This window comes from Grammomys surdaster, unplaced genomic scaffold (assembly GCF_004785775.1).
Source record: "Grammomys surdaster isolate TR1022 unplaced genomic scaffold, NIH_TR_1.0 255, whole genome shotgun sequence".
Taxonomy (NCBI): Eukaryota; Metazoa; Chordata; class Mammalia; order Rodentia; family Muridae; genus Grammomys; species Grammomys surdaster.
The window spans coordinates 8,283,687-8,303,186 of NW_021604696.1; the positions used below are offsets into that span (position 1 = coordinate 8,283,687).

Sequence of the window (19,500 nt, forward strand, 5' to 3'; positions counted from 1 at the left end):
CGCTCAGCAAGGCTCCATGGAATAAATGAATAAATCTACGGCAGTTGTTTGGATTTCAATATAAATGGATCTTGGACCCGAGAATCTGCCAGATGGGCAGACAGGTTATAGTCTGGTGATGTGTCTCCAAAGCTATAAAAATGTAGCCATGGCTGGGAGTTGCACGCTGACATTTCAGAAAATGATTATATGCACAATTTAAGCACTCCGGCCGTTCCTGCCCTCCAAGTGCCGTTGCTTCAACGGCTGCATTGATATTGGCTTTCTTGAGCCCCCCCTTTTTTTTTTTGAGTCAAGTGAATTTTTTCCTCAGCCCCTCATATTTCTAACAGAGCGTGATTTATTCATACCAAATTATGCTCCATTTTTATAAAGCCCGAGTTGCTGCAAATGATGCCTGAGGTTCCACAGAAAATATTAATTCCTGATCTGCTGCTATAAAGCATGCCTGCTCTCCGTGCAGAGGCTCTGTCGCCCCAAGACAGATGGAAGCAGTCTCGGGGTATGATTAACTTCTTAGTCCTGGCAATCTCCTCCCGCTCCTCTGGCCGCAGACTTCCAGATTGACCTCCAGCTCCTCTGCAAATGAGCAGTCGCTCAGATTGATAAATCACACGCATCCCTCTTCTGATCAGGGTTGTCTGCTATTTACTACTTACAGAGAGAAGTTAATCATAGTCAAGGCTCCTTGTAGGCTGCACACACACCCTGCCTCTCTAACAACCCTTGTGTATTCTCCACATTTCTGATAAGGAGGCAGCTTCTGCAGTGCAAAGTCTCCCATCTTTGTAAAGGAACCAACCAGGCATCTATTTTTTCCCCTCCCTCCCATGTTCATTAAGTGCAACCGTGCATAAGGAGAAAAAGCACTTAGATTATAAAGATAGAGCCCCGTGCAAAGTTATCTCTACTAATTGGCTTATTTATCTCCTCAAAAAATTTGTCACCTCTTCCTGCCCTGGCTGCTTGTTGTTTTCATCCTTTGGGGACATCAGTGGGGCTCAAACTTCTCAAAAAATACAAAATATCCAATCCAATCTAACCCAATCCAAACAAAAACCCACAGTCAGGTGTGGAGAAGAACTAAACTCACACTGACCCATTTTCCCACAACATGTCCATCCTGTCATCTCTGGGATGGTCCACCTGAGCTGGCTGAATCCATGCCCGGTGTACTCTCCCATGACTATGTGGACTGTGATATAAATAAAACCCATGGCTCTGGTTAGTATATGAGGTGAGTTTTGAAGTTACGCAGTGGATGTGTTACAGCTTTGATTTTCCAAGACTGTATATCGATCGATCACAAGACTCCCCAGACTTCAGAGTCCATGTTCCGGGTGTTAAGCTCTGGTGTGCCAGTTTACTATGGATACAGCATGAGAGAGAAGAGCCAGGACTGTGTGTGTCTGGGCCAGTGAGTGGCTCAGTGGCCACTGGGGCTTGTCACTAAAGCCCTCTGAGTTTGATCTCTGAGATCTAAGTGGATGTCATGGCTTGAATATGCTCCGCCCAGGGAGTGGCACTATTAGAAGGTTGGAGTAGGTGTGGCTGTGTTGGAGTGGGTGTGGCCTTGTTGGAGTAGGTGTGTCACTGTGGGCGTGGGCTTAAGATGCTCATCCTAGCTGCCTGGAAGGCAGTATTCTGCTAGCAGCCTCCAGATGAAGATGTAGGACTCTTAGCTCCTCCTGCTTGCCTGGATGCTGTCATGCTTCCTGCCTTGATGATAATGGACTGAACCTCTAAACCTGTAAGCCAGCCCCAATTTAATGTTGTCCTTATGAAAGTTGCCTTGGTCATGGTGTCTGTTCACAACAGTAAAACCCTAACTAAGACAGTGGAGAAGACTGGTTCTTGCAAGTTGTCCTCTGATCTCCACACATAAGCATACAAACACCCACATGTATACACACACACAGACACACACACACATAGACACACACACACACACACACACACACACACACACACAGGATAAGACATCTTTTTAATAAGCTACAAGAAAGGGTTTCTTCAATGAAGAAATGTTTGAAGAGATAGATGCTTTAAATTTCTTTTAAAAAATAACTTTTCTGAGTATGAATGTCTTGCTTGCAAGCACTGTATGCGTACCTGCTGGAGTCCCTGGAACTGGTGTTCTAGATAGTTGTAAGCTACCATATAGGTGCTGGGAATTGGAGCTAGGTCCACTGTAAGAGCAACAAATGCACTTAACTACTGAGGCATCTCTCCAGCCCCCAATGTTTTTAATTTAACTAACATATCACATCAAGTGTTAATGTACCAACATGTCATGCTTATGAAAGCATATAATTTAAAATATACAGTTAAAAGATAAATTTCACTCAGAAGGAAGGCCTATATTATTAAATATTGGGTTTGTGCTAGGGTGTTTTAAAACAAATGAGGAAAATTCTGAGACATGAAAGAATGAAAAAGAAAAACCTTCAGAAAGTTTCTAGGTGTCCTTATAACCACTAATACCTCAGAGCTTGAGAATCCCACCCAGCCTCAGGAAGGGGGTGGGAACTCATCCCTTTCTCTTCCTTACATCTGGCCTTGCTGGATCACATGTCAAAGCAATGAAGGTAAGCTTCCTTCCAAGTGACCTTATAATCCAGATCCCCCCACCAACCTTGTCAGCAAATCTCTGCTTCTTCATCAGTACACAGATGCCACCCTTGGCAAACGTCGTTGTATTCACGGGCTATTCTAAGCTGAGGGCAAACAGTTGAGCAAACGTGTCGGGCATGGAGTGCCTAAGGAAGGGCAAGAAGCCCAAGGTTGCACAGTTGGAGCCAACCGGGCTTCTCTGCCCAACTCCAGAATCACAAACTTAGAAAACATGTCAGGTCTGAACATGCTTGGCCTTTTGGATAAAAAGGGAGTGCCATGTAACTGTTGTGGAACTTTATAGCCAGAAGTGAGAGCTAGAAGAAGACATAGTTGAGGAAGCCAGAGGGATCCTGTCATTTGATGTCTGATAGATTGTGATGGTTTACACTGTCAGCCTGGCAGGATTTAGAATTACAAAGGAGATGAGCCTTGAGGGACTGCCAAATTTAGGTTAACAGAGATGGGAAGATGTACTTTAACTGTGTGTGGCATGGTTCCACAGGCTGGGGGCTCCCAGAGCAAAGAGAAAGGAGGGAGTGAAGGATGGTTTACTGCTATCTGATTCCTGACTGAGGACATAATGTGTCTGGTGATCCCAAGTTTCTGTCATGATGACCTTCTTCCCACGATGTCAAGGAACTGTGAGTTCAAATGAATCCTTCCTTCCTTAAGTTGCAGATATTTCGTCACAGCTACAAGTGATTAATAGATTATCCCACACTCTATGTAACTGCCTCAGGTAGACCATGGTTGGGGTGATAAGTTTGTTTCATTGCAAGTCTGTAGTTATTCTGACAGAGTATTAAGCAAATCATACAATGATATGGACCCAGGGCACAATGACATTTTCCTAAAAACATTGGCTTATTCAAAATATTAGTAATAGGATAGAAAAAGGCACTTGCCATGTGAGCAGTTACTATCCTCTAATTAAAAAAAAAAACTAGAAAATAATGAATTAATGAATCCAAAGAATTCAGTAGGGTTTTTAAGTCCTGATTTTGAAGAATAACTTTTATAATTTTTATAATTTCTCTTTATTTTGAAAACAGGATATCACCATGTAGTCCTGGTTGACCTAGAACTCAATATAAGATCTGAGTATGGGTGGTGCTTGCCTTTAATCCCAGCACTTGGGAGGCAGAGGCAGGTGGATCTCTGTGAGTTCAAGGCCAGCATGCTCTACACAGCAAGATCCAGGCCAGGCAGGCTACGTAGTAGTAGTGAACCATCTCTAAGTGACCCCAGATGCGCTCAAGTATGCCCCAAATAATGAAAATGGAGTATGTCCAGAGAGGGAGGAAGTGGCACAATTCTCGATGAGCTAAGCAAGCCAACCACAGATCGTAGTTTGGCTAAGGCACACATCATCACTTACACATACCTTAGAGGGGTGTCCAACCTAGGGCCATGAGTTGCATGTGCTTAAAAATGGCTACCAATGCGGCCCAACACCAAACCCAGAAGTCACTTAAGAAATGTCTTCATTGTAACTCAGTTATTTGGTTCTTGAACACAGATTTTGTCATGTTATGTCACAACGTTGAAAGGCTAGACACACCTGCCCGAAAGCTTGTGTCACTCAAGTGGCTCGCCCCTGAATTACCAAATGCAGACAGAGAGAAATAAGGAGACGGTAGCTCCCCATGAATCACGAGAGCAGTGTGGTAGCATGAGCCGCCACCTGAAAGTGAGTTCCTCTAATTTTGAATAAAAACCTTCTGGATTGAACAGGGGAATGACTTTTTATATTGAGGACTAAAGAAATGGTGAGCAGTGGGACCCTGGCTTCTGGGCACTGCACCGGTGACAGGTTCTAGTGAGAGTATTAGAAAGAGGTCAAAGGGCTGCTCAGTAAGATCTATCCACACTGGCTTCCCAGGGCTAAGTCACTGAGAACAGATCTTTGATTGTGTCGGTCCTGGTTTCTGATGCAGCCTATCTGATTTTAGAGGGAATGCCCATTTTCCTAATATACGGTTTGATTCATTCTGACAGGGGTTGTCACGATGCTTCTCAGAGTTTATATACATGGTTTTATCAAGCATGTATTTCATATATTAAGAAGTTCATCTAAAGGGTGTAAATGAGTGGTTTGTGGAATCAGGGTTGTAGAAACACTGATCTAATATAATATCACAACCTTTTTATTACCCCCCAGAAAGGACATATGATATGTATAGTAAGGGTCATTCTGTGAAACCTGGATTTATTTCCCTTGCTTTTGAAAGCATTCTTTTTGAAATTTGAAATTTGAAATTTTGAAATTTGAAATTTGAAAGACTCTTACTTCCAAAGAGAAGACAAAAAGAAGAAAGAGATATATGTAGGACGAGCTTGATTGGCTCACAGTGTGAGTTTGGACCTTGGTCTCTCTGACCAAAAGGCCCAGAAGCATTACACATGTAGGGTTTCTGAACCGCCCAGCAGCTGCTCCAGACAGCTGCTCTCTGAGCACGAATGCTTCGGTGGCTGTCAATGGTGAAAGGCTCTTAGTTGAAATAAGCATACTCAGGTCAGGCTGCCACAGAGGAAGTGCTTTCCACCCGTGTGCAAGGTAATTCACTTAAATGAGGATGCTGGACTGATCTGGTTCAGTCAGCAATTGCTCATTCTGAAAGGAAGTCCAAAGGTAGGGAGGACAAAGGCTGGGTAGACAATACTAACGCGTGTGCCAGTCACCTCACGGGCATCTCCGATTGAGTCCAACACTGTGACTGAGTCCAACACTGTCAGCTTCTCAGGGATCATGTAGAGATATATAGGGAGTTCATCCAACTTCTGACAGAACACATGTGCATCTGTGCGCCCGCTCACTCTCCCCCTCACACACACACGCACGCACGCACGCACGCACGCACGCACGCACGCACACACGTGCAAGGTGTGAGTTCCAGCTTGGGCCTTTTCTTCAGTTTTATGACTCGTTCAGTCATACAAGGCAGGACAAACAATGGAGGGCATAGGAAGTCCGACGGGTGAGCAACACGCAAAGTTATAAGGAGTTATAAGGCAGAGCAGATAGCTCAAGAGAAAATCTTATCGGAAGGCACAGTCCCCTGGGTGAACCAATATGGAAAGAGCGACGAAAACACCTCAAAATAAAGAAATACTTATTGCTGAGAAATGAGCTTGGCTCTCGGCCAATTCCAAAGTTCAGAATTTACCACTCCACTCAGGTTTTCCCCACTAAGATTCTTGTCTCTCGTTTCACAGCACAACAAGGGATTCTTCGTACTTTATATGAAATACAACAAGCCGAGTTTTGCAGTAATAAACTCCATGCACGCATGACAAATTCAAGCACGCAGAATGTTTAACATCCCAGTTCGCAGATTCTTTAGGGACAAAATCCGATTATGAATTATATGCCACAATAAATAGGGCTCAATGTTTCATAAAGCAATTTATAGTTCATAAAAATGACAAAATGTACCTGTCAGCTAGAGCGCGGAGAGCTGTTCTCTGGGCTGCCTGCTGGAAGAAAGGGTAGAGATGTTTATTTAATATTCTGACTTTTAAATTATGCGCTCAATCAACACTTAAAAAAAAAGTATCACACACACATTTTTGTCAAGCGGCCAAATTCTAAACTGTTAGCAACACAGTAGAAAGCCCTGCTGTGTCATGAAAGGAAGGTTCTTGGTTAAGAGTGCTGCAGCAAGGACAACGACAGGGGGACAGGAGCTACTACAAGGTCCCCTTAAATTACTGGAGGTCAGGCCTCTATCCCCGCCTTCGCAAGATTAGAATCGCCACAGCCCTTCTATACTTAGTGAAGGGAGGAGATGTCAGGGGCAGCCCTGTTTACACACTGAAGGCCTAAAGTCAGCCATAGGCCTAAAATCAGCAATAGGCCTGTCATACATGTATACTAACACCAAGTCTTGGGTCTCTGTGGAAAAACATTGAAACAGATGGCTATAAGCTATTGTTAAACAGGCAGCTTTTGTGGAAATTTACCAGCCTGAGTAGTCATAGACCTTGTAAATAGGTAGCCTTGGCAGACAATATCAACTTAGATAAGGACAAGTGAATCATAGGCAGAGTCATAGTGACCTGTTCCCTGAACCTTCACCCAGCCGATACTGAGTTCTGAAAGATATCTGTATTCCCCCTGAACACCTACACTCCAGTGTCATCCCCTTCCCCACATCCTGCCTTTCTGTGTTTATAACCCCTGTGTGAATTAATTACGATTTGAGGAAAAATAAATAAATTATTTATAAAAAAAAAAAAGAGTGCTGCAGCAAGGCACATCTGCCAGTAGGGGGTGACTGTGGTGGAGGTGCTAAGTTTTCTAGTCATGACAATGTGGGGCAGGTCTTAGAAACATGGCAAAGACCTGAGCCATTTTTTTCTACCACCTGAAATTAATTTTCCATTGTTTTATCTTCATTTCCTGTAAGAAAAATAACCTTCTAACTTCTTTGTAAATCTCTATTGGTGTGTGTCTGTATGTTGTGTGTCTGCTGTTGTACATGTGAGTATAGCTGGGCACACCTGTGGACCTGTGTGCAGAGGCAAAGGAGGGCACTTAAGGTCTTGGTCCATTGTTGCCTGTCTTATTCCCTTGGGTTGAGGTCCCTCACTGAACTCAAAACTCTCCATTTTGGGGAGGCTGGCTGGCCACCAAATTCCCAGCATCCACTGGTTTCTGCCCCACTCCAATACTGATATTATAGGCACATGTGGCTATGCTTGGCTTTTTTTTTTTTAATGTAAGTGTTAGAAGTTTGAATCCAGGTCCCGAAGTATGCATAACATGTACTATTACCACAGAGCCATCTTGCTAGCACTAAAGATATAATTTGGTTGTTTTTTTTATTGTTTTGTTTCAGATTCATTTATTAAAGGTTTCTGCATTTGAAGACCCAATAGTTGACTGGACAATCAAAAAATATTATGGGACTATTGATATTTTTAGGCACGATAATGATGTTCTGACAGTGGTTTTGTTTAAGAGTTCTTGTGGCGACCAGGGACACGGCTCGTCTGGTAGAGTTCTTTCTGTGTGTGCCAGCTTAAGCATTATTGTCTGGATCCCAGCACTTCCGTGGAGACACGCACATATGTGTATCTTAAGCCCAGCCCAGGAGCCAAGATCAGTGTGCTCCTGGAATGTACTCCTTAGGTGGACTACTGCAACTCACGAGCTCCAGATTCAGTGAGAGACCCTGGCTCAAAATGACAAGGAAAAAAAAAATACCCCAAGCCTGAAACATAGCAAGCACACCGACAAGTCAGCAGCCATCTATCATGAATAATTATTTTGAATAAATAGTCTAGAGGACAATCATCCACTAAGAAAGCTAATGAGAATGTACTAAACATTTAAAATTACCCCTTCAGGGAAAAAAACAGATATGGTGTTAAAGTAAAATGTATCATACACGTAGGCAAGAGCTGGCTATTAAGAGATTCTGTTGCCTATTTTCCTAATGAAAAAAAGAAAGAAAGAAAAACCCTTCAGTGTTTCACCTGTCTTATTTTAAGGTTGGAAAATAATGAAAGAAATAAACATCAGGATTGAAGAGTCAAGAAAATAATTACTTAGGTGGCTCGTGATTGAAACCCTAAAGTCCAGCTGTGAACTAGATCGATTGCCCAATTCCATCCCTCTAAGATTTGTGCCACAGTGCCCACATTTTCCTCTCCTAATCGCTCATCAGCTTCTCCTCTGAAACGGCGGTGACACGGTCACTTGAGAGGGTTCAGAGAGAGCTTTGCTCATCTCTCCTGAGTGTGTTATTCATCCGTGAATGACGCTGAAGCACAAGTCTACAAGACAAAACAAGTTTTCTGCCAGAAACAGTCACTTTCCAGGCTCCTCTCAAGAGATGACATCTTTTCTACTTCTTTATTTTAACAAGGTTGGTGCCTGGAAACATAATCAGTAGATATTCCAGCTCCAACATGTGCTAAATGAATTACAAGTCACAATCTGTTATTGAAAGGCAATCAAAGAGGAAATTAAATGCCCTTTTGTAATTGAGTCTAGCACAGGGCAAGTCCATAGACACTGGATGGGGTTGTGAAGCAAAAGGAGGAAGGAACCAGAGGTCTGTGACAGTCCAGAGTCATGCAGTTTCTTGATGGAAATAGAATTTATGCATGGATAGATATGTAATTTACTCTGAACTACCTCCTATGTGTAGGCACTGGGTTTGGCATAGGTGACAAGAAAAGCAAATGAAGGTCTCCATTATACCTCTCTGAGTCTGGAGGTGGGGCAGACATGAAAGGTCCACAGGCACACAACAGTTTGCATCACAATGGCTGTGGCTGAGGAGGACAGTACGTCATGAAGTGGAACAGTGGAATGACTAATGGTTACAGAAAGTTCAGTCAGTGTGGGATAACAAGGCCTGAAGAGAAATATGAGACTAGAGGAATGAGGGAGGTGAGCCATTAGACCAGAGAAATGGGGGAGGGAGAAGGAGAGCCATAGACCAGAGAAATGGGGGAGGGAAAGGGAGAGCCATAGACCAGAGAAATGGGGGAGGGAGAAGGAGAAGAGGAATGAGGGAGGGAAAAGGAGAGCCATTAGACCAGAGGAATGGGGGAAGGAGAAGGAGAGCCATTAGACCAGAGAAATGGGGGAAGGAAAAGGAGAAGAGGAATGGGGGAGGGAATAGGAGAGCCATTAGACCAGAGGAATGGGGGAGGGAAGAGGAGAGCCATTAGACCAGAGAAACAAAGGTGGGCAAGGAGGAAGAGCTAGATTCAGAGGAAACACTACAGCAGGCTTAGATCCTAGCTCAGTGAGAAACTACAAGGTCACTGTGGCACAGCTCTGTGGGGCAGTGGGACCATGGCAGAGCCAGATGAGGCCAATTCCAAGGGCTAGAGAGGTCAAGTGTTGGCTTGTGGAGGTACAGGACAATTGGAAGCCATTAAAGGGTTTACGTGGACAGAAGCTAAACGAAGAGTACTTGTATGTTGTGTGTAACTTCCTGTGACTCTATAACAAAGTAATGGGGATTGGTGCTAAAGAGTCTATTTTCAAATGTCACGCTAGCTTCTGTTTTGTATGACAAATGTGTTTGCATAGAGAAGAACTACCTATAAGGTTATTACAATGAGAAATATTCCACAGTGGACACCACTGATATGCTCTGCACTTCGATGTGAGGGAAGTGTCTCTGGTAGAACATGGCAAGGTAGGACAGGATGGCATCAGCACCAGATTTCATGCCTGGGCACCTGGATGGAGACCACTGGCCAAGATGGGGGGCTGCGGGTGTAGGTGTATGAGTCAGAGTGGAGTAGGTCTTGTGTCATTAGGTTCACGTTACCTATGGATGTTTAGTAGAGATGATGACGATATCTGGCAATATTAGCTGAAGTTGTTAGAAAACAAACCAAACAAAGACACCAATAATATGGTTGTGTGATAGCTCAGTCAGTGTGAGCATGAGGACCTACGTTTGAGTCCCAGAGTCCATGTTACACAAGAAGGAGATAAAGGAGGAGGAGGAGGAGGAATGGGAGGGGGGAGGAAGGATAATGGCACACATTTTTAACCCCAGCCTAGGAAGCAAGGAACAGGCAGATTCCTGGGTCTGACTATTCAGTCATCTTATCCTCATCTGCAAACTTCAAATACAATGAAAAGCTGTTTTTTGTTTTTTAAAATAAAGGTGGATCTCACACATATGCGCACACACATGAAAACAGATGCACACATACCTTTGTCTTTCCTCAAAATACCCACAACAGTCATAAAACTGATAAATACAGCTTAAGGTTCTGGGCCAAGATTTTGCTACTTCTCTGAAGAAGCCCCTGTTTGTGTTTTCCTGGAAAGCATCAACACTGTGCTTTTTGAGGTTCAAGCCTTCTGCTCAGCAGGCTTCCTCCTCACTCTGTTCTGCACCGGGGTCAGGCAGAGCCACTGAGGACAAAATCATGTAACCTCCGCGTAAGAACACTTTGACACGGCGTGCTAACAAGATGGCAGTTGGAGGAAGGAGGAGAGAAAACCCCTCCTTGGCTGGGCACCCTGGGCTGTCTGGTTGTTCTAATAAAGACCGCTCTGTGTGGGTACTGCTTGCTCTTTATAAAACCCACACTGACTAGGCTCCTAAGGACAGGCAGAAGAATTCCAGAGGTGACAGAACTCAGTAAAGAAAGTCCACGGCTGAATGGGGCAGCAGAGGACAAACCACCGAGATTCCTGAAGGCAGAGGAGAGCCCACATCTGTGAGGTTTTCTGGCTCTTTCCAGGCACTTGCTCCTGATTTAAATTCCACCTAAGCTCTGAGGTCTAGCTTTTTACCCCGCCAAATTGCTTCATTAAATCCCAACTTTCCTAGGGGCCCTTCTCCCCAAACTCTGGGTCAGTAACAGGAGTTAGGTTTCAGGCCTCACCGGGGAGCCCACCATTGGTTAAGGTAGCATTTTAACACCAGCTTCCTGTGCTCCCTTTAAGATGACATAAGGCAGAGAGATCTTAGTGAGTTCTTCCTTCCTCAGAAAGTGCATCCTTACATTTAGAGGATGTCAACAGAGGACTTCTGGCCACGGCAGAGTCTTCTCATGATTAAGGGAGGCACACTGCCTTTTGTTAAGCATCTCTAGGGCATTTTACTCCCCAGAGACAGGCTCCAAACTATCCACGGCTCTTTTGGGGTCTGGAGCTATTTCCTGGACAGACTTAGGATCTGTTGTTCAATTAATAGATCATGTGATCCTACCCTGAGCTCACCCACTACTCTGGTGCATAGTGACAGGACTGTGTGTTAGGTGTGTGTAGAACCAAAGGCCACTGAAGAGTCATTGGGATTAACCTAACGGACACATGCTGCTCTGGATAACAGAGAACCAAATCCACCTGCCCTCAGGATTGAGAGGAGGCTCTTGTGAAGGTAGCAGAAACAGGACAAAGCCCTGGCAAGACAATTGTGCCTTCAGAGGGAGAGAGCTAAGCTTCTAGGACAGAGAGCTGATAGGAGGGTATGCCTTTACAGTTCTGGTTCTTGACGCTGGGAGATTAAATCTGGAACATGGATGCTGACTCTAAGACACAGTTTTAAATCGGATGCTGATTCACCTTCTAGAAGGTTCTCTGGCCTCTAGGCCTCACCAGAGTAGATAAGTCCATTCTCTAGAATCCAGAGACATACCTCTGGGGGAAAGGAGCAAAGTCAGTTACTGGTGATGAATCTGAAACTCTATGTTGTAGTGCTTGGGCTATGTATGGGATCACTGGGTTTGCGGTGTTGAAGTTTTGTGTAAAGGTGATGCTGTAGGAAATAAAAAGCTGATACAGCTTTGTAAGATATGGACTAGCTGGTTATTTAGGCTTGGGTTGGGGACAGATCAAGTGTCCCTGCCCCCAGGGTAAATCGGATGTGCAGTAACTATTGTTTAATGTTCCAAGCACTTTGCCAAATGCAAGTGTTGGCTAAATCCTATGTGATAGGCCATAGCTCTGTGACCTACTCATCTGGGCTTTGGTCACTCAGTGCTCCTGAAATTTGCTCCACGTGGCAATTTAAATTCAGCTACAACTTGAGCAAGGCCCAAACAGGAATGGCTTATTGATAACTGATTTAAACATATATTCAAAGCTTTCACTGACATATCACACATACACACACACACACACACACACACACACACACACTCACACATGGGGTCACAGTGGTGTGATCTGTCAACACGTGTATGATGTTTTGTGGTCAGAACAGAGTAATGGTATCTTCGTGATCTCAAACATTTATCATTTCCTTGTATCAGGGATGTTAAAAATCTTTACTAGCTACTTTGAAATATGTGAGTAACTGCTGTCAAGCATGGTCAGTCACCTTTATTGTGTTAGAGAACATCTGAAATCATTGTGCTTGTCAAATGCACCCTAATCACATGTATCTCCATCTTTCCACCTTTCCCCCACATTCTCCCGAGTGGACTCTGGTGCTGTCACTCCCTGAGGTTCTCTTTGCTACAGCAGCAAGGCACTAGGATGAATCATCTCTCATTTTGTGACTTTCCAAATGCCTTTGGAGCTTTTACAAAGGTCCCCTTTGCTACCTTAGTACGATGGTTTGGTGGATTTTCTCTTAACGCCCCACTGGCCTTAGTGGGTGGTCAGCAACTGAATAAAAACAGCGTCTACACATGTTACTTTGTTTTTATATGAAGACCACACAAATATCTCAGTAGCTTTGTTTTAACTGTAATCTGTGACTGAAGACCCAGTATCTGAGTCTGACTTTATAGCTCATCCAAATGTTTCTACTAAAAAATACACAATGTTTGAAAGTAAAAGTAGCTTTGTATTGGTCAGGCAGACTATCCCACTTGTACTCTCCAAACAGATTATGCAAGAGGAAGCAGAAGCAATCCTGAGCTTGTTATTGGTATCTGGATTTTCACTGGCTCGATGAACATAGCTCCTCTGCCACCGCACACACTCTTCTTAGAACTGCCATGGACCTTTAGCAGCCCAGTCTAACTTGAAGAAAGATAAACCCAGAGACAGTGTTGACCCAACATCCCCAGGGGGAAATCCTGGCTAACCAGGACCTCCTCCGACTCAGTTGTGGCAATGATTGTACAAAATATCAAAGATGAGTCTTTTCTATCAAATACTATAAAATATGGGTTTAGGACCAGGAATTAAAATCTTTTTATCTTCCTCACCTGGTAAGACTTTTATGCAAATGTTTTAACCATTTCTACTCAGTGAGAGATTTGTTTACACAAAGGCCAAATGCTCTACTCTAGATATCTGATGGCATTGAACAGTGACCTTTTCTCCTTGGGGCAGTAGCCTCTCTCCCCTTCTTTCTTCATGTCTTATAAGCCAATTCTAGTTGGATAAGACTGGGAGGTTGGACCCAGCCAATGGGGCAAAGACACAATAACTGAGTCAGAATAAAAACCAAACATGTTTTCTGTCTCAGGGTGTTTGTGCCCTTCCAAGCAGACCCTCTTGACCAAGAGTAAAGTCTGTTATGTCCATATACCTCAGTTGAACAGTGGTGTCTTTCTTTGCTATCCAAAATATATTTCTAACAATTTTGGGGGCTCATTTGAGAACCGAGCTCATTTGAGGGTGTGCCTTGGACACAGTTTTTTTTTTTTTTTTAACAACTGTCTGTTCTATTTCTTAGAGACGGGTTTTATTCCATTTAGCACAGCCCATGAGATGCAGAGCTGTTCTGGATGGAACTAGAGAGTACCACGGGTCCTTGAATGACAAGAATGGTTTGCCTGTATGCTTCTCCAGGCTGAGAGTCTCCTGAGAAGAGCCATGCTTAGGTGATAACCAGCCACATACCTGGGGAAAATTTAGGACAACAAAGAATAAGAATAAAAATTTCCAAAAGTTTATCTGGACCAAATACCTGCGTACCTAACTGCAGGTGATTCCTTTGCTGCAAGACACTATCCACCTAGGGAAGAATGTGACTGCACACACAGAGTGCAGACACTCTAAACACTGACACCTCCTGACAAACTAATGAAGAAAACAAACAAACCCCCAAACTCCACATCATCAGAGTCACAAGACAGAGGGGCACCCCTCCCAGTTAAAGGAATGTGCTATGGAGTGGGAATCCACTTTCCTTGCCAACTGACAGTCCTGCTGAAAGCTAGGTCAGAAAAGAATGGTCCATCAGCTCTGTCTCCCTGAACTCTCAAAATGGAGGATCCAGGAGGGTGGTACTGACATCCGTTACTAACAAAACCTTGCCTTAGTTTAAAAAAAAAAAAAAGTAGCTCCTTGTGTGAGCTGTACAATTTTAGCAAAGACCACGGCTTCCTGTCTGTGTTAATCACTTTCTTTTCCTACATTCAATGGACCATCTTTTAATTTTTATACAATTTACATAAGTTTTTCACTTTTCAGATTTCTGTCTGCTGAGGTATAGCCTTCAGCTTGGGCTTACACAAAAGTCACCTGAGCTCCAGAGTCTCTAAACATCCGTAAGTGCACATGGGCACGTGTGGACAATGACATTTAAGTCAGCCATGTCAGTTTTGGAAATTATGGCTGATCAATGGAAAGAAGAATTTGACACCCTCCCCCCCCCACACACACACGTGGCTTTTGTAAACGTTTACACGAGATGAGAGTAAAATTTTGTTTGTAGGGTGGAATTATCTAACGGAGCTTTAGGGCTGATAATCAAGGCCACCCTCCTGCACTTAACATGTGCTTCCTTGATTGTGACCAACAGTTGAGATGTGTGCTCACTCCTAGACAGGCTCCACAAAGCTCCGAGAGTCAGGTGTCTCCAACTGTAGCTATTGTATTTCCATTCAGAAGGGAAACTATCAAACTGAGTTCTCCAATACATGATTACAAGACTAGAAACAAATCCAAATGCAAGCCACTATTCTTTCATCCCCTGTGTTCCTACTGCGTTCAAAATATAGAATATATAGTTTTTTTTCCCTCATAGTTCTTTGGAAATGAGGTAGGTGCTTTCTGGCATTGAAAATTTACTTAAAGTTTTTGTGGTTAAATTATCAAAACAAATATTACTAATGTCTAATTCATCTTAAGCAACAAGCCAGCAGCTTGCATGGGTCTGTGGAGCTTAGTAGGCATTTAAGACCATTCTGAGAATGATTTATGCAAAAATTGTGTAGCTCTTGTTTGGATACAAATAACATCTCTAATACAGTTCATTTCTCATGGAAGAGAAACTTGATTTTGGAGCTGTGCCCCCCAAACCTGGTCCGGATTACTGCTGCAACTCCTGTTTATATAATTCTACACAGTTTTGGCAGGATCCAAGAGCACATACCAGGGTGTTGGCTTTTATGAATCTCCTGAGATGCGAATGTCACGCTGACTGGATGAACTCTGGCCACGAATCCCAGACATGCACAATGACTCTATTTATTCAGACTTGGCTGCTTGGATGCAGATCAACTCTGTGTGTAATAAATTTTCACAGCCCCAAGAACCTCCACATCAACCAAGCTGAGGCAGAGAAGAAAAACAAGCCTAGTGGAACTGGGATGCATTTCACCCAGTTTCTCTGTCAGAGCTCACTGATGGTTGACATGTGCTGTCGATGCCTTTAAGGTTTTTCCCTTCTGGTGTTCTCAAAGGCCTGCTCTCTGTTACAAAGCTGCCATATCAACAGAAAAAAGGCCGGGATGGGGATGGGCAGAAATCTGCCTTTAATAGTTTACCCCACAGTGGTGTGAGTCCTCAGTGGTCTCTACCGGATAGAGCTGAGAACTAAAACTATTTCTTTGCCATTTCATCAGAGACCAAATGAAAGGCAATGGCTCTTTTCTCATCTGAGCCTCACCTGTAGTCTGGACTTACTAGAGGCATGAGGCTTTAGATTCTCCCTGACAGACAAGATTATTACTCTCTGCATTATAAATAAGAAAATAATTGCCTCTTTAGCTTGCAGATTTATGTTAATGACATAGATATCTATTAAATTAATTGTATGCTCTCCAAATATTGATTGGGGATTAAAAGGTAACTTTCCTTCATTGTGTTGAGAAATCAATTAGGCCAATAGAGAAATTCCCCTCTACAGATTAAATCCAATGATCGCTGCCTGTAAAATTAAAACAGTCAGTTTAAGTGGATAAACTACACCCATTTAAAGAGAAAAATGCACTTATATAATTAAAACGAAAAGACTGCCCAATCTGTGTGGCTAATGTGATTACTCGGAGCTGCAGGCAGACGTCGGCCATTCAGTGTGGATGGCTGCTCCCTCGATAGCTGTCGCCGAGCTATGGATTTGTCATGGTGGAAAGCCTGCTTGCAGCTGACACTGTCTCAGCTACAGCTTGCCAAAAGTCTCGATCATGTGACCTTTCCCTCTTGCCTCAGCTGTGATGATTCTGCCTAGAGATCTGTTTGCTCTGTCTCACCTCCTAAGCTTTCCCAGACTCAAGAGGCAGAGACCACCATTTTGTCCAAATGGTCAGACATGTGTGTGTGTTCCTCCTCCCTCCAAATCCATCAGGCTCACGGTGCCTTCAGGAATTGTTTCCTCTAGTTTCTCGATTCCTTCACATTTTCCCAGGGAACAATTAACCATCAGTATCTGTTACATACACATCCAAACAAGAAATTTGGCTCTCCAATTTGCTCAAATCTCACCAAGTGAAAGGAGTCTGAGAATGGCAATGACAGCTTGCTTTCATTTCAAAGGTGTCACAGACAACTTATCAAGTAAACAGACGTAAAATTCTGGTGCCTTTGAGAGGGGACAGTGAGGCGATCCCATCTCTCAGTTTGGGGGGCTCCAGCCTGAGATGACTTACAGAACTTGCACCATCAATAGTGCTTGACAAGATGAGCGTGTAAGGACTGGTGTAGAGTTCTTGGTTAGGCAAGGCTATAATCTGTGAATGTAGGGTTGCTTTATGATATTGGGCCTTACATATTTTTCCTGTCATTCATTTAATTTTGGGGATTTAGTAACAGGAAACAAAGGCAGGACAAAGGTCATATCTGCTTCTGGATACTGGTAGGAACCATAGGAATGAATCCCAATTTAAGACAGTGCTCTAGGATTATTTATGCATTCGTTCAATGGACCGAGCCAGCCTGTCTCTGATCTCAGTGATCTTCCAGCTTTGTTTACAGAAGCAGTTACCGTCAAAAGTGAATACATACAGTATAATTAAAATTAGGGTGAAGTCCAGGAGAAAGACTAATATTACTGAGAAAAAGGATATGTCAGAGTCTCTCTGAGAGACCTGCAATGACAGCTTGCTTTCATTTCAAAGGTGTCACAGACAACAACAATGACGCTGCACCTTCGGTATGCACAGGTGTCAACCAGGACTTTGGATACCCCGAGGCAGCTGAGCATAGTTTGTTGGAGGAACAAAAAGAAGGCCTGTGAAGGCTGAAGTGCTGGAGAGTTGAGGGAGAAGGGGGAAGCATGAATAAGGCTATACTGCAGGCTAAGAGAGTTCACACTATGACTCCTGCATTTCTCTCTAGGTGGGAGAGAAAATCCATTTCAGATTTTAGATTTAAAAGAAAAAAATGATGATTTGGGAGCCAGAGAGCTGGCTGGGTTCAGAGCACTTGCTGCTCTTGTATTGGATCTGTGTTTGGTTCTCAGCACACATACTGGGCAGCACACAAGTACCTGTTAACTCCAGTTCTAGTGGATATGGTGCCCCTCCTGGCCTTGACAGGTACTGCAGGCATGAGGTACACATACAAACATTGAGATATACATGTAAATGAAACAAAAATTAAAAAAAAATGATTTGATCTGACGTACATTTTTTTTTCAAATAAACCTTTTAATAGCATACGAGCATTAAAATATATGTGTTGCTGGGGCCAAGATCACACCAATCAGGTCAGTGATGTACAGGAGACCAGAACAGAACCAAACTGCAAATGAAGCTTTAGTATACAATAAGGGGTTGTGCTTCTATATTTCTTATTTGTGTTTACTAACACATAAATCCATTTTTCTGTTATCTGCTTTTCTAATTTCTTAATTTTAACTAGTATCTATGAGCTACCTATTTGTCCAGAAAGCATAGTCACTTGCCTACTGTTATGTATGTTACTTTATGTTATAAAGTATGTATGTTACTTTATTATTAAAATAACCTTCATTGAGAAAAGAACATAGTTTAAATTGTTAGAGCTTTCCCTCCCAGCGGTGTGGGTGGAGACGAACCTTCCAATGGGAAATGAAGAAGATAATTTCTAGGATGTGGGGAAACTGACGTACATTTTTAAAAGATTACGGAGGACAAACTATTTTAGATGTCAGAGAACAAGAAGACAGTTCCCACAAACTGATTTAGAGTAGTCAGGATGGAAAGGGGTTGATACACTAATATTTGATTTTGGAAGTAAAATTTATAGAAGGTAGAGAAGAAAAGAGTGTTTGAGTGAGGAACAAGGAGTTATCAAGACTGAGTCCTGTGGGCATCTGGGAATGCTAGGTCTGAAAATGGGAACAACCACAAAACAAACATATTTGGGTGACGGGGTGGTAGAACCCAGAAGTTCAGTTTGGCATGGCTCGAATTTGGAATGTTTGTGAGACAATCAAATAGAAAGGTTAAGTATGTCTGTGGCTTGGGAGAGTGCTCTGAGTTGCGGCTGCACAGAAGTTGCCATTATAGAAAAACTGAAGGTCACTGGGGGTAGGGAGAGGACCCGAGGGTACACCAAAAGAGCAGAACTAGAAAGGAAAAGGCAAGAAGGATTCCTTTCAGACTCCAGTACCTAGTGGAGACTGAGCAGTTGGCAAAGCATTAGGAGGAGCAGGCAGGGAGGGGGAGGGGAGGAGCACAGGTGAGGGGGGAGGGGAGGAGTACAAGTGAGGGGGAGGAGAGGGTATGGGTGAGAAAGGGAGGGGAGAGGCACAGGTTGGGACTGGCAGCACCCTCTTGTAAGAGGAGGGAAGGAGGTCGACCCAGGAGGAAGATGAGAGCAGGATGTGGCAGGCAGATGAGGACACAGTCAGCCATGGGGCTCAGCATGGGGCTGAGGAGCTACAGGACAGGACTTGGTTCCTTCCTAAGGTTAGGAACACAGAGCACCTGAGAAGCTGAGGGATGACAAGCGTCAGAAGTCTGAGGTCTGTCTGGGCTACTATGGGACACTCTTACCCACGCTCACAAAACCCCAGGTGTTAGAGTTAAATTCCGTGGTGTCCATGTTTGTCAAGTTTGCGACGGAAGTAATTATCGGATATTAATGGAGACGAAGTACAAGACAGCAGCAGCAGTGAACTGCCATGTCTATACAATACAAAACAATAGCCAGCATCAAAGGCTGTATGAAGTGATGAGTGTGTGTGTGTGTGCTTGCATGCCTGTATGTGTATGTGGACATGTGAGTGTACATATATGCATATATGTATGTTTGTATGTGTGTGCGTGTGCACTCGTGTGTGTATG

At 43.5% G+C, this 19,500-nt stretch overlaps 1 protein-coding gene across 2 annotated transcripts in view; it reads right to left on the reverse strand.

The window, feature by feature from the left end:
• The window catches only part of Aff3 (AF4/FMR2 family member 3), a 459,969-nt gene that overhangs the window by 73,107 nt on the left and 367,362 nt on the right, over positions 1–19,500 (reverse strand). For both annotated transcript variants that reach the window (XM_028775378.1, XM_028775377.1), the window contains one exon: positions 6,053–6,093. In XM_028775378.1, coding sequence (XP_028631211.1) covers positions 6,053–6,093 — 41 coding nt within the window. The remainder of the gene's footprint in view (positions 1–6,052; positions 6,094–19,500) is intronic.